Genomic DNA, 15,241 nt, shown 5'->3' on the forward strand with positions numbered 1-15,241 from the left:
ATGAAGGGTGTAGCACTTGTGGATCCTTAGTTATGGCCATATATATATATATTTGAGGTCAAAGGTCATCTGGGTCACATGACATTTTGTCAAAAAAATGGTATTGCTAAGTTATTCCTATATACCAAAAATCAGACCTCTAGCTCTATTGGCTAGCTCAGAATTAGATATGCGCATAATTAATGAGGTACAGGATGTGATGTCATAAGGTCTCCCATCATACCAAATATGAAGGGTGTAGCACTTGTGGTTACTGAGTTATGGACGTATACTCATATTTAAGGTCAAAGGTCATCGAGATCACATGACATTTTGTCAAAAAATTTGTATTGCTAAGTTGTCCTTATATACCAAAATCAGACCTCTAGCTCTATTGGCTGGCTCAGAATTAGAAATGCACATAATAAATGAGTTGCAGGAAGATGCCAAGGTCAAAGGTCAAGTGGAATCCCCAAATTGTGGAGAGCAATTTGGTCCCCTACTGGCCATTGTCCAATAGAAGCTGGCTGTCTTGGACTTTAACATACGCCAGAATAAGCCATTGCCATAGCTTAGCTGCATGGGTATAGGGGAGGTCAAAGGTCATAGAAAAATCAGAAAAATAATACTTTAAAAATCTTCAAAATTGGCAAGACCTGTGACTTTGATATTTGGCATGAAGGAGCAAGGCTATAAGGTCTAACCAGGGTTAGGTTGGTAGCGGGTCGAGTTGACTGGGGTCGAGTTGGTTAGGGGTCGAGATGTCCAGAAACCATGGTCATCATGCTTCCCATAGACTACCATGTATCACAAAAATTAAAACTGTGATAACTTCATTAATATGCAAGCCACGCCCACCAAAACCTTTTCAGTTCTAGCCATTTGAATTCTGAAGATGTCTACTGAATTTGACTGAAATACGTTCAGAGCCGTTTTTGAGATAATGGGGATACAGACACACGGACACACACACAGACACACAGACAGACATGGCTAAACCATATGCTCACGTGTGTGAACACGTGAGCAAATAAATTAATGTGCATATGTATGAAATTGGTCAATGTCCTTATACTAACTTTAAATTATACTGGTGGAAATACGTCTGAGTTATGGCTCTGTACATGAAAAAATTGTAACAAAATCGCCGCCACACAGCCGTATTTGATTTTACTGTCTAAAAAATCGACATACATATGTATGACATAAGTCAATGTCCATGTACCAACTTTGAATAAAATCAGTTGAGACTTGCCAGAGTTATGGCTCTCGACATGAAAAAAAAAAATAACAAAATGGCCACTATGTGGCAATATTGGATCATATTGTTAAACAAATAGACGTACATATGTATAACATAAGTCAATGCCCTTGTATCAACTGTGAATAAATTCGCTTGATACATGTCTGAATTATGGCTCCATATATGAAAAAATTGTAACAAAATGGCCGCCCCCATATTGTATTGTATCACAAAACAAATCAATGTGCATATGTATAACATAGGTCAATGTCCTTGTACCAAGTCTGGATAAAATCTGTCGAGACTTGCCAGAGTTATGGCTAAGGACATGAAAAAAATAACAAAATGGCTGCCATGTGACCCTATTGGATCATATCATGAAACAAATTGACGTGCATGTGTATGACATAGGTTAATGTCCTTGTACCAACTTTGAATAAAATCAGTTGAGATATGCCTCAGTTATGGCTCCGTACCTGAAAAAATCATAACAAAATGGCTGCATGGCAGCCATATTGGATAGTATCACAAAACAAATTAATGTGCATATGTATAACATAGGTCAATGTCCCTTTACCAATTTTGAATAAAATTGATTGAAACTTGTCTGACTTATGGCTCTGTACATGAAAAAAGTTGTAATAAAATGGCCGTATGGCAGCCATATTGGATCGTATAACAAAACAAATCAATGTGCATATGTATGACATAGGTCAATGTCCTTGTACCAAGTTTGAATACAATCGGTCGAGATGTGCCTGAGTTTTGGCTAAGGACATGAAAAAATTGTCACAAAATGGCTGCCATGCGGCCATACTGGATCATATCATGAAACAAATTGATGTGCATATGTATGACATAGGTTAATGTCCTTGTTCCAACTTTGAATAAAATCGGTTGAAATATGCCTAAGTTATGGCTCTGTACATGAAAAAATCGTAACAAAATGGCCGCAGGGCAGCCATATTGGATAGTATCACAAAACAAATTGACGTACATATGTATGACATAGGTCAATGTCCTTATATCAATTTTGAATAAAATCAGTTGAAACATGTCTGAGTTATTGCTCTGTACATGAAAAAGTCATAAAATGCTGCATGGCGGCCACATTGGATCATATCAAAAAACAAATTGACGTGCATATGTATGATATATGAAGTAATCCTTGTACCAAGTTTGAATGAAATCACTCCAGGCATCTCTGAGATATCTGTGTGAACGGACAGACGGAGGGACATGACCAAACCTATGGATGTACAAAAATAGACATCCATGATTTGAACAGGTCTGTTAATATGTCACAGTTAATAAACAATGACAGGAAATGACTGATAAGCTGTTTCAGTTACTGCCACCACTCCCGCATATAATAGGTATCCTGCATACAAATAGGTTACAGGTCAAAAACCTCTTACTCAGATGTGTGGGCTGTTTCAATTACTGCCACCACTCCTGCACATTTGCAGGATTTCCCCTTTTTCTTACCTCACTTGCACATTTTTGACACTGACATGTTCATTTGAACAATGTCACATCTCAACCCCTGCATCTTCCTGTACCACAAACACTGAGATGGTAGCTTCGGCGGTATGGGAGCCTTTGCCTGTGACGGACATACATCCGCACATACAGACATACAGACGCCATCAACTCACCATATAAGCTCTTTTTGGTATTTATATCAATACCAAATATGAGCTAATAAAAGTTAAATTATAGATTTCACCTCAATGCTGGGCGTAATTTACAATTTTTGTGAAATAGTGGGAATGACGGCATTTATAATGACATGCCTGAACAACAAAATGAAGCCAAACGATAACAATTATACCTCCATTACACTGTACCTACTGTTTTCTCTCCTGTACTTTTACTTCATTTTGAGGGAAAATCTGTCAAATACGTTGCTTCAACAGGTTCCCTGGTCATCAAAATTTACCAATGTAACTTTACTCAAAACGTCAATCCTTTATTGTACCATCGTTCAAGCAAAATGAACAGCCTCTGCTATGGTGTTTTATCTATGAGACACAGCATGGGCACCCCGCAGTGTTTTTGATAAACAAACTGTATGATGATCTTATGCACTAGCGATACCGCTGTTGGCTAATTACTTGCCGATATAGGGATATTCCCAGCGGTTTCCCTATGTATATAGGGACTTCGGTGTTCCTAGTTTTATTGCACCAGCAATAAAACTAGCTGATACATGATAACCTTCTTAGCCGCTGGACTTCAGTCCACATTATTAGTTTGTATTACAAACCTTGCCCTCTCCTGGTTTGACAACACTCTTGGAGATAATATCGTCAGACTTGGTCAGGTCTGACGGACTCACTCTCTGTGTATGTTTGTTTGGTGTTGATGGTCTCTTCACATATGAGAAAGTACTTCTTTGTGTCTGTAAAACATGGATGAAAATACTATGGGTGAGTTAATGAACATTTTGAAATTATGTCAGGTCTTAATATGTCATACAATTTATTTATCTATATTGACAGTCTTTAGCTATATTACATAACGCAATTGCTGTGTATCTAAGCAACATGAAGACTTTATGCATATTTCTACAATAAATGTTCTTGAAGGAAAAAATTTTTAATTGACAACTACAACTTGAAATGATGGTAGATAGTATTCTGAAAGATGATTAAAAACCGCACACCAAGGATTGACTGGCAAATTTTGAAATAACTACATGGCCAACCATTTTCAGTAGGTAACAATGGATCAATAAAATCTAAATAAAGGTTAGGAGTGCGCTTTTCATCATGTTTTGTCTTCTCATAGTTATATTCACAACTTGATAACCCTTCTCCTGTGATGTTTTTGCAAACAAGTGTCATGATTTGTTGTAGGTAAGGGAAGGTCATTTTGAAATAGGTGGTACTGCCGGATACCTCCCGCACTTTACGCAAAATTACCCATTATGAAGTACGATTTGTATGCTCGAAGATCGGATTGCACATTGCGTAGTCGCCATATTGCATGACGCACAAACCCCATGTGAACCCGTAGCAACACAATAAGAGTGCACGTTCAGTCTAGTCACCACAACTGCAATCGCCTTGAAAATTTTTACATTGCTGGTGGAAACTTTGCCTTGTACACTAGTGCACGTATTTATCACTGGCCAGGAACATCTTCGAGATGCTTATGCGTTTTCAACAGATGTTAAAAGATGGAACTTATTCGCACAATTACTGTTATATCTGATACCTGATCGCGAAGACAGAAACACATTTTGGCGAACTACAAGCTGGTTGTAATTGCTGTTTGCACTAACGTGTCTTAGCAAATACTGATAGTTTTGAAGAAATTCAACACTAACCAGTCATTGACTAATCATGGGGACTTACAACCATAAAATGGAATAAAATACCATATTTGACAGGTTTTGGTTGTGCAGATGAAACGAAAACACATAGACATGTGGGTCCTTTGACATGCATAAGCACTGTGTCAGTGCTGCCCATTCTTAATGCTTGCCAATGTGATTTGAAAACTGAAGTGGCAAAAGAAAATGGAACAGAATTTGCTATAAAGGCGTAATTCATTTTTATCTTGATAAAGTGGTAAAACAAGAATAAAATACGGGTTCTTTTTAGTCCAGGGTTCGTACACCTTGGGAAAAATAAAATTCCAGGGCTTTCCAGGGTTTTTTGACCAGTTTTCCAGGGCTATTTCAACTAAAATCAAGTAATTTTCCAGGGCTCTTGACCATGAAAACAAATTTATACTCGACTTCTATCGACACACCGTACCTATCTACTGCTTTAATTCCTGAGCTTTTTCTTCTAACTGTATAGCTACTGATTGTATTTCAGTTTGTTTTTCTCTTTTGCGGTCTTAGAATTTGCACTCCTTCTAAGACTATTTAACTTTGCGACAAAAGACATTTCCCTGCAGATTCAGCTTTCTTGGAATATTTATTAACAGATTTGTTAAGTTCAACTACATCAGTCTCAAGTATCTTCATTTTCCAGGGTTTTCCAGGGCTAAATCACATTTTCCCAGGGTTTTCCAGGGCTAAAATAAAATTCCAGGGTTTTCCAGGACCGTACGAACCCTATAGTCATTTGTCGACTCTTGCTTCACTGTCAATAGCTCGCTAAAACTACATGTACTTCCGCATTGTAGCAACCGCTTTCTTGGAAGTACATAAACTCCCTAGTCTTGTGAAAGTTTTTACGTCACACACATATACGAACTGGCAGTCCCGTGACTCGTGAGAATGATAACGACTATAAATAGCTAGAAGATGCGACATACACTGACTGTTGAAGAGGAAAAACTGAAACAGTGTTGTGGCACTAGTTGTTGGTCTTGGCCAATTTACTCCTATTCCGGTAAAAATTGCTCATTCGAGGAGTAATCATGCAACAAACATCAAGTGAATAAAGCCCCACTAAAATATGATCGTGACAATTGATTCATCATATGCATAGTGTATAATAACTGTGTGATACTGATACGTCACAAATGGTTGGTATACTACATTGTATTATGGTATAGAGAATTTCCATGGCTGCGCTGATAACTGCACTATGTGTAGAAGCCAACCTAAACAGAAATGATTATTGGCAAAATTCAAAAGACTTTGAAACAGAAGTTCCCTGATGATGTACTAGACAGCTTGGTATTCCGTGGTGTCATTATGCATGCAAGCCCATTTACAGGTGCTAACTGCTTTACTGCCAGTCCCTCCAGGGTTAGAGGTATGCCACAGAAAGTATCAAGCGATACCGCCTATTTAAATATGACCTCTTCCCATCATGAACTATCAATAGCACTCTATTATATCAAAATGAATGAAATTTTCTATGCAAACAACAGAATTCACAAACGAGTTCCAGAATGGTAATGTGCAAATACCAGATTTTGACATTTGTGCATTTTCAGATACTACGGTAATAACAAGCAACCTAGTGGCTGATGTAGCCCTGCTGTGATATTTAAGATAATTAAGGTAAGAATGGCTGGTTTGTCAAAGGTAATACTGACGAACACGGGAGATATGGTAGGGAAAGTCCAACCTGTGATCATTACTAGCATAAATTTTTGCTGGCTGTGACTGCTGGCGCATTTTGCCTGAGTGCTAACATTTATCCATGGCTCAACTGTCCAGACAAATGTTTTGTTTGACTGAAACTGGAAAACATTTCCCGACTAGCAACCTGGTGGCTGATAAAGCCCAGCTGTGGTATAGAGAGAATAACTCTTCTGGAAAATTGCCCCAAAAATACAAATATGCCCACTTATGCCCCAATCTGAACAACTCTGACAAAGGTCATCCCTAAGATCTGCACACTAAATTTAAAGTAATGGAAAAACCAGTTTCTGAGGAGCTGCATATTGACGCACAACAGACAACGGACCATGGACTATCCATCTATCTGATAAGCTCAGGGCTCGAAAATTTTTTTAAAAATTCACTTGCCATAGGGCAAGTGAATTTTCAATTTCACTTGTCCAAAAGAAAAATTCACTTGCCCTGAATTTCAGATGATTTAAGGAGTAAATGTGTATGGTTTTATTCATGTCATTGTAAGAAACAGTCGCTGTAACTTACTGATAAATTTGTGTCCTTAGTCTGTGTATCAAAAATAATATCTTATGTAACGTATACATGCACAGTGTTTCAGCCAGCTTTTGCTAGCATGAGGACACAGTGACCCATAGTAGGTCTTAATGGGGACAAATTAAATTTGGGGGGACATGTAATGTATTTCAATAAAACAACACCGGTACATTGTCATTGTGTGTCATCATGACCTGGTACCTTGTGTTAAATAGGCAAGTCAGGTAGGTGCACCAAGGGTAAGTATATAATAGGCCACCGGTGTTGTGTCAAATTGTGCCCATGTGAAACTTTCAGTATCATTTAGTTTACTGCTACCACGTGGTATGTGCATAAACTGCAGGGTTCCCCTAAGTCACCAAAATGATTAGCCAACTCATTAGCCAAATCAAAACTCTTGTAGCCACTTTGAGCAACTTTTAAACAGTTTATGATCTCAAGTGTAGCAACAGCTTTCTCGGCATTCAGGAGTTCCTAATTTTACAAATCAAGATGTTTTGTATGTTGTTCATGATAGTTTTTACATTAAAGAAATATTTGTTTAGTTTTCTGTGTTTTTATGACATTGAAGGGATTGAAATACTTATTCATTTCTAGTGGTAAACTTTTGCCACAAGAAATAATTAGATGGCAATTCAAAAAACAGGTAGCAATGTGAAGTGTATATTACCACAGATACAGAATAATTCTGCAGCATTGAGTCAGTGTTCACAGTATGACAGTTTATTATACATATACACTACAAGCTCCTTATGTGGTTTTGTTAGCCACACAAATACAAATTTTCTATGCAGAAGAAAGCATTTGGTAGCATTTTGACAGTGTAGATACAAGTATTGTGGTGTTGTGTCATAGTTGTGATCAAGCAGGCTCAATAGCATCTTCAGCATAAGTATTTTTCTTGAGACAAAAGGGTCAGGTCAAAATCCTTTAAAACAAGACACAATGAATTTAATTCATTTCCCAATGTTTTAAAGAGTAGTAATAGTTTTAATGATAATGATAACATTGTAGCCCAGGAACATTTTCATTTGATATTTTGATATCATCAAGAAATGTCTGGTGACTGCAGAAATATTAATGTGATGATTTGAAATGGATATGCTTACTGCAACTACTGTTGGCAATTTCCCTTTGCCATAACTGTTAATAAAATTTAATTTAAAACTGGCAGTCAAGCTAAATGCCATTAATTAAATTGGAAAGCAAGAAATTACCTTTCATCATAAGATTGTACCTATTAGACCTCCCTAGGTGGTTTCTTTTGCACCATAATTGTGTACTTAAGGGGTCTTCATCATGACATCACATAAGATGACCCGGATTTGACCTTTCAGAAAACCTCAAGTTTTTCTCCTTTTCCCTTGTATTCTGACTCTGTTTGTGAAAGTTTCCTTTAAAATAATGGTTTTTACTATCAAACTGAGTAATTGCAGGCCAAATTTTGATTCAAGCAATGTAGGTAAAACTTGGACTAAAAAGGACGTCGGTACGCGGGACTCACACAGGCAAAGCCAAGCCTCAGTGTATTCACGGTCGCTATACGTCCATGATGTATTGTAGTATGGTCCGTCCATGAGGGACTGAGAGGGACCCTGATTGCAGTATTGAACAGCAACATGTTTGCTTCACGTACCAGGGAATTTGTAACTTTGTAGAAAGGAGAGTAAAGTGTTTCAATACATTGCAACTTTGTAGGAAGGAGGGTAAATTGTTTCAACACCTTACAACATTTTATTGTAAAGCTGTAGTTTTCTATTGAGGAGGCATCGTGACATGATTTCATGAGAAAAAAAAACATAAAAGCGTGCAAAGACGTCAATATTTTTGCCATTTTGTAACCAAGCAGAACAGAGCTATTTTATCAGCCGGCCATCGAAAGCGGTACACTCAAAGAACTAGAGAGAGTGGCAGCGCATACGTACAGTGGCCTCATTGAAATTCACTTGTCCGTCGGGCTGGGAGAATGTTGTTTTCACTTGCCCGGACTCGAAATTCACTTGTCACGGGCGTCGGGCGGCGAGAATTTTCGAGCCCTGAAGCTCCATGTCACTGACAGCAGAGCTAAAAGGGCAAGTATACATGTAGGTAGCATTTTGTATTAACAAAACATGTAATTTACAATAAAAAGATCCAATTTTGGTTGGTTATTTTACCTGATTCATGAGAGGTGGTGGTCTATTGGATTGCCCTAGCACTTTGTTCAACTGTGGCACTTTTAGTGGTGCACTAATACTTCCAAGTTTGGTTGTAGGCTTGTTCTGAATTATGGAAATGCGTCCTGGTCCAGGAGGAGATGGGATGAGTTTTGGAACATCTCGCACCATTTTAGGTCTGTCTACTGTGAGAACAATTGGTGGTTTCCTTGTTGGAGACACAATTGCTGATGGTCCTGTTGGAATCACACTTTGTTTAGGATTCATCAAATCAGTGTTTGGTTTCTGGAAAACAGAATGAAATTTATTACTTAGTTAATTATAGCAAAGGTTTACTTTCTGGACCTCATGTTTGACGGAATGCCATGAAATACAAAGCGACAACTTAAAATGCCCCAGTGGATGTAATGAGTGAATGCAACAGAATAACATTCCCATTCACATATTTGCCGATTTGTTTCTGTGATACAGTATGTCATAGACTATACATTTGTTACTACTGTATTCATGGCAAATCTGAGAATGAATATCAACATTTAGAAAGGAGTGAAAAAAATTTGTCTCTATTGCTGTGGTACAGACAGATGAACAGACAGATGTGTTTTCAAATGTTGGCTCTGTCCAACTTGTCATGAGGTCTGACAATTTAGGTATGATATATCACTCTATCTATGAAGCTTCCCGGTCGGCGCTTTTATCTATCTTTTCTTGAGAAACACAAACAAGCAAACATTTTGTACACCTAAGGAAACACTTAAACACAACTTCAAGTCTCATAACAGAAGTAAGACACCAGCCTGTAACTGTCTGACCCTGTTACAACATTCTTATGTGTAACTTCTATTGCCAAACTGTGATCAGACGTGTTCATTTCAGTTAAGTTTCTGGTTCAAATTCATGATCAATGAATCACTGCCAAGTAGGGTGTCACAGCGTCCTCAGTGTTCAACTCTTGACTTTTTAATACATCTTTTTGTTTTCCAAAATTTTGCCAGTTGTATCTCGATTCAGGAAGTCAAACTGAACAAACCCTCCTTCCATGCCAGACTGACAATATTCAATCAGTGTTCCAGGCAATGTTACATGCAATTATTAGTGGTTATATGGCAAGCGAAGGTATTTCGTTGTGGATATAAGACCTCTGGTGTGAAAATTAGCATATTTTGTCCTCAATAATCACCAAGTGAAGTTGGGATGACGGTTCAGAAGCCTCACCAGAAACTCTACATGAACGTGTCAGTATGAGTCACACATGTGTGTGCACAGATGATCATTGAACTTTTACTTGAAAAATGCTAAAGATATTGAGAAATAATTGTTGTTCAATAGCCATTGCTGCTTAAAGCTCTTCATCAGTGAGTTCACTAAGCTGCACCAGGCAAAATTTACCAATCAAATAAACCTAATGCTGTAGACCTGTTGAGCTCTTTGAGCTTCAAAGATTGAATATCAAAATAAGCCTAACCTTCCAAATGTTACGCTGGTATTCATGTTGAGAATACAATCCCTGGCTCAAGCCGATCAGATGGCCAGATTCCAGCATATTATAATGTAACATCTTTGATAAGACATCTCATCACCATAGGTAAAGGACATAACGATGCCTGCCCATTTTGGGCCAATGTGCAATATCTTGGAAGCTGTTATGCAATTGGTTGGCTAACTCTTACTGTTATCATTGAATTATTCACAATAGACTCCTTAAGTTGCTATTAATAGTGAAAATCTACCAATCAGATATAACCTTCCAAGCCAGCTGCACATCAGCTGCCCATTTTCATTGTTTAACTTCTAAATCTCATACAATTAACACACAAGCTTACCTGTAGAGAATTTTGAGGTGAATCATTCTCATCTTTTTTCACTCCAAGTTCTTTTCTCAATTGTTGTACAACTTTTTTCTGAAAAAGACAATGTAGATCCTTAACTTTGCCACCAGAGAACACTTTACCATGATGCCGTATGCCAATTTACAGCAATTGATTCAACAATGAATAAGATCTTTGAGACCTTTCCTCTATGTTGGCAATATTGTTAGTATTCAGATTATACATGACTTATTGTACCTTTCACAATTACCATGAAAAGACAAAGATGCCTGGTTTAATTTCTCAAAAAAACCACAATATTCAAATGATTATCTCCTAATCAATCACACTTGGCCATTGTATTAACATATTTGTTAGGGTGTGGGCCTTGATTTATGAATTTTTGTTTTACACTGTATGGTACAAAACATTAATCATTAATGTTCGACGTCTTTTAGTTGCTGTTATCCTTGTTCAAAGAGATCCCCTTTGATTCCGTATGCATGTTGAATTAATTGATTTATGATGAAACCAACAACTGCAGAAAAGTATGATGTATTTACATGGCAATGACAATTGCCTTAAGACTGCACTGGAGTGAAGGCATGTACAATGATTTGAAAACAATCAACAAATGAGACTGCAAACTCAAAAACCCTCAGAATTAAAGAACACCAGCTTGTAATAAAACTTCCCTGAAAAACGTTCTTCGACGGAAAGTCACCATACTTAGATGTGCATCATTGAAAATATGACCAAAAACATTTTTTTTCCAAATAGTTACATACAAAGGAAGAGACACTGAAACATAAGTACTGTTTCAAAGTCTAGCATTTCATGATGACTAATACATGGGGATATTACAGTGTTTTTTCAACAGTGTGCTGTTGTGTGATTTCCCATATTTTGATTTTGGCTTGATAAAGGTTCCAGGGAAGACAATTGCTCTCTTACCCAATGGTAAGTTAAACTCAGTTGCATTGATTTATCACTTTATGCAGGCTCATCACTTCTCTTTGTTTACTCACAAACAAAGCAAAATTTTCGAAAATGCCATCACTTCTAATGTGAAAACTAACCATGAACAAGAACATCATCACAGCCTATTCACTGATGCCTAATCAGTCACTCCACCAATTTTTTGCATTACTCTGTTACTGTTCAAGAATATCCAACTTAGACAAGATTCACTTACATGTATTAAAATTGTGCAAGCAATGGCCAAAATAATCCACTCAGTTCCAGATATTCACCTACAAAGTGTTTTTGGTGAAAATCATCTCTTCCTGCCTGATAGTTTTTATGAGCTCCACAAACATTACAATAAGTGCACATGGAGGGACACACACAGTGATGACAATTGGCCTCCCTAATGTGTGCTTCAAGCACACACACTGGGGACCAAAACAATTCTCGTAATATTCTATAATCATCGAATCTCATAACATACTACATGTACAATTTTCACCTCTAGGTGGCATCCTCAATTTGAAATAACTGTGTTTAACAGTTTTGTAGTCATGTTAACATCTATCCTCCATCACTGTCAGATCAAGTTTGTTAAAACCAGTGAGGTATAAAATTTCTCATTTGTTACACTTTAACAAAACTTGATCATTTGAAGGACTCTGAAAACAGATACTATAAACATGATTTTGACTGCCTTAACCGTCTACTACACAGGTCAGGTGATAATACACATGCTCAAAGAGTATTGACATTGGCCTCCCTAGTTTGTACTTCCAGCACACACTGGAGACAAAAAACAGGGGGCATCAAATCTCACAATATACTATATAATTTTCACCCTAGGAGGCATCCTCAATTGGATACAAGAGTGTTTTGCAGTCATGTTAACACTAATCCTCCAAACTTCATATTTCACAGTCGGATCAAGTTTATTAAAACCAATGAGCATAATGTGTCCCATATTTTAATGAAAACTTGAACATTTGAAAGCCTCTGAAACCATGATTTCACTGACTTAACCTTCTATAACCATAACACACAGATGACAATATTTCTAAACCTTGACTAAATCACACTACAATTTACAGACTCAGCAGACAGGAACTGATAGGCTTGGCAGAATAAGGGTTAAAGCTTTTCATCCCATTTACCTGTGTACATCTTGGCAAAGCCAACTAATAGTTTAAACAGGTGTCCTAATGGCCGATATAACTCCACTGTTATATTTGAAATAATTTAGGTTATAGGTGTGAGCTGGTTAGTAAATTGAGGAAATACATGTACCAATGAACATGGGACATATTTGAATACTTCTGAATATGCTGTAGATTACTTTTTTTTTGTTTGGGAAAGAGTCCAACATCAGTGCCGGCTATGACTGCTAGTGGCATACATTGTTGGTGGCGCACTTTGCCTGAGTATTAAGATTAAAAGCCCAAGTAATGCTAACTTTGGTCCATTTGTTTCATTTTTTGTTTGAAATGGCATCTTCAATTTATAATAATATAGGGCCAAAGTCCCTGAAGCTACTATAGACATGGATACAAAATTAAGTATATCCTGATTGTATGAAATTATCTCACTAAGGTCATCCTAGGGACATGTAAACCAAATATTAAAGCTGTCTGACCAGCGGTTTTGAAAAAAACAAGCGACTCAACAGTTGACAGAGCTCTGCTGTATTATGTAGACAATAACCTTTTGTGACACATGTATTGATGAAGAAGGTGGATATCTTTGATAGCTCATTTCAGGATGGCCTGACCAAAAATGGAAAAAATTCTGTAAAAATACATATTTGCATATTTCATCAGACTATATTAGTCTATAATAGCAAATAAACGAGAATTAATTACATTCTAATTAAAGTAAACAAGATTTGCTTCAATCAAGATTTACGTCATAAAAAAACAGCATATCTGTCAGGTTATAAAGAATCTTGAGCTGATATAATCTTTTAATATCAGTATTTTCATCCTTTTAACCAAGCACATTTTAACTTTCAAATTAACATTGTAAGTAAGTTCTGTTGAATAAGTTGAGACTGTACGTACTCAGAGAAAGCACACTGAAGAGACAAATGTTTGAAACTTAAGAAGTTCAAGGTCATCAAAAGCATTATAAGGAATCATGTTACACTTTCAATGCACTGTTTACACAGATTGCATAATTGCTATAAATAGCACATGAGGAATCTTTATACAGCCCAGCTTTACCATAAAAACCCTATCACTTTGACCACTCTTTTAATTGACCACTCTATTTTTTTCCTCAAAAGGTAATCTTATTTTATCCTTACCAAGTCAACCATAAATGGAATTAGAACTTTCTCTATCTCTATTTATTTGACCACCCTATCATGACAAACTATTATGAGCAATTTCTTTTAGATAACGTAAATGGTGGTTCAGAATATATCAAAGTGGGATTCAGGAAAGTTGCCTTTACATGTTTTAATCCTCAATTCACTATGAACTGTCAAAAAAAGTTGTACTTTCTGATAATTCCACACTAAAATTATTTTGGCTTTGATGATTTCCTAATTAATTCAATTATTTAAAATCATATTAATTATTTTTTTCTGGGTGAATTGATAGGGTTTATACAGTACAAGAATTACATACAATGTAAGTCAAACTTTGACCAAAAATGACAAAAAAATTCCTTAAAAATACTCATTTGCATATTTCATCACAATTTGAACAAATCTAAGTTTGGTTATCCCTAGGGACCTGTATACCAAATAACAAAGCTGTCTGACCAGCGGTTATGAAGAAGAAGATTTTTTACCAAAAACACCTTTTTTGGCATTAATTTGCGTATTTTCAACAATATCAAAAAATTAAAAAAATTAGTTTCTCGAAATCATATTTTTCATCTGCACAACAAATATCAAATCAGTAAATACTGCGGTTCTCAAGATATTTGAGTGGACGGACGCCTCACAAACGGACATACATACATACATACATACAGACTGACGACGGACGCCGGACGGATACCCATCCCAATAGCTTCTATAGACTATAGTCTATAGTAGCTAATAATACATGGTAAATGATGTTGAATCACACAGTATTCATGCCCAACCCGGCTAACAAAGTAACCACACTGCTGTGCATGCTCAAGAACATCTACGCAAGTTTTGCCATGGCATCCAAAAAAACACATGCTGTTACAAGCAGTCTTGTCAATCCACACTTGGCAACTTGGTGAAGAATTGGGCGAAATGTCATCATTCTTTTGAGGAGTATCACCATAGGGCTTTAATCTAAATATACAAGAAACTGAACAAATACCATCAACTACTGTATGACATAGCTATTATTCCCCGATAGATTCAACTTCAAGCTAAATATTTTCCAGTCATGTTACAAATTTCATCAAATTTCATAATTTAAGGATCAGCTGCCGATCTATCATTTACCAATTAATCTCCTGAATATACATGTATATGAGAGATCATCGTCAAGATGTTCTTTTTAAACAGTATTCTAAATTC

The 15,241-nt window shown here is 36.7% G+C and overlaps 1 protein-coding gene across 2 annotated transcripts in view; it reads right to left on the reverse strand.

Moving 5' to 3' along the window:
• LOC139149933 (PHD finger protein 21A-like) overlaps positions 1-15,241 on the reverse strand; it is a 72,117-nt gene that overhangs the window by 46,873 nt on the left and 10,003 nt on the right. For both annotated transcript variants that reach the window (XM_070723147.1, XM_070722392.1), the window contains exons 4-6: positions 10,786-10,863; positions 8,963-9,247; positions 3,492-3,626 (exon numbers count right to left, since the gene is read on the reverse strand). In XM_070723147.1, the coding sequence (XP_070579248.1) occupies positions 3,492-3,626; positions 8,963-9,247; positions 10,786-10,863 (498 nt within the window). The remainder of the gene's footprint in view (positions 1-3,491; positions 3,627-8,962; positions 9,248-10,785; positions 10,864-15,241) is intronic.

This window comes from Ptychodera flava, chromosome 1 (assembly GCF_041260155.1).
Source record: "Ptychodera flava strain L36383 chromosome 1, AS_Pfla_20210202, whole genome shotgun sequence".
Lineage (NCBI taxonomy): Eukaryota > Metazoa > Hemichordata > Enteropneusta > Ptychoderidae > Ptychodera > Ptychodera flava.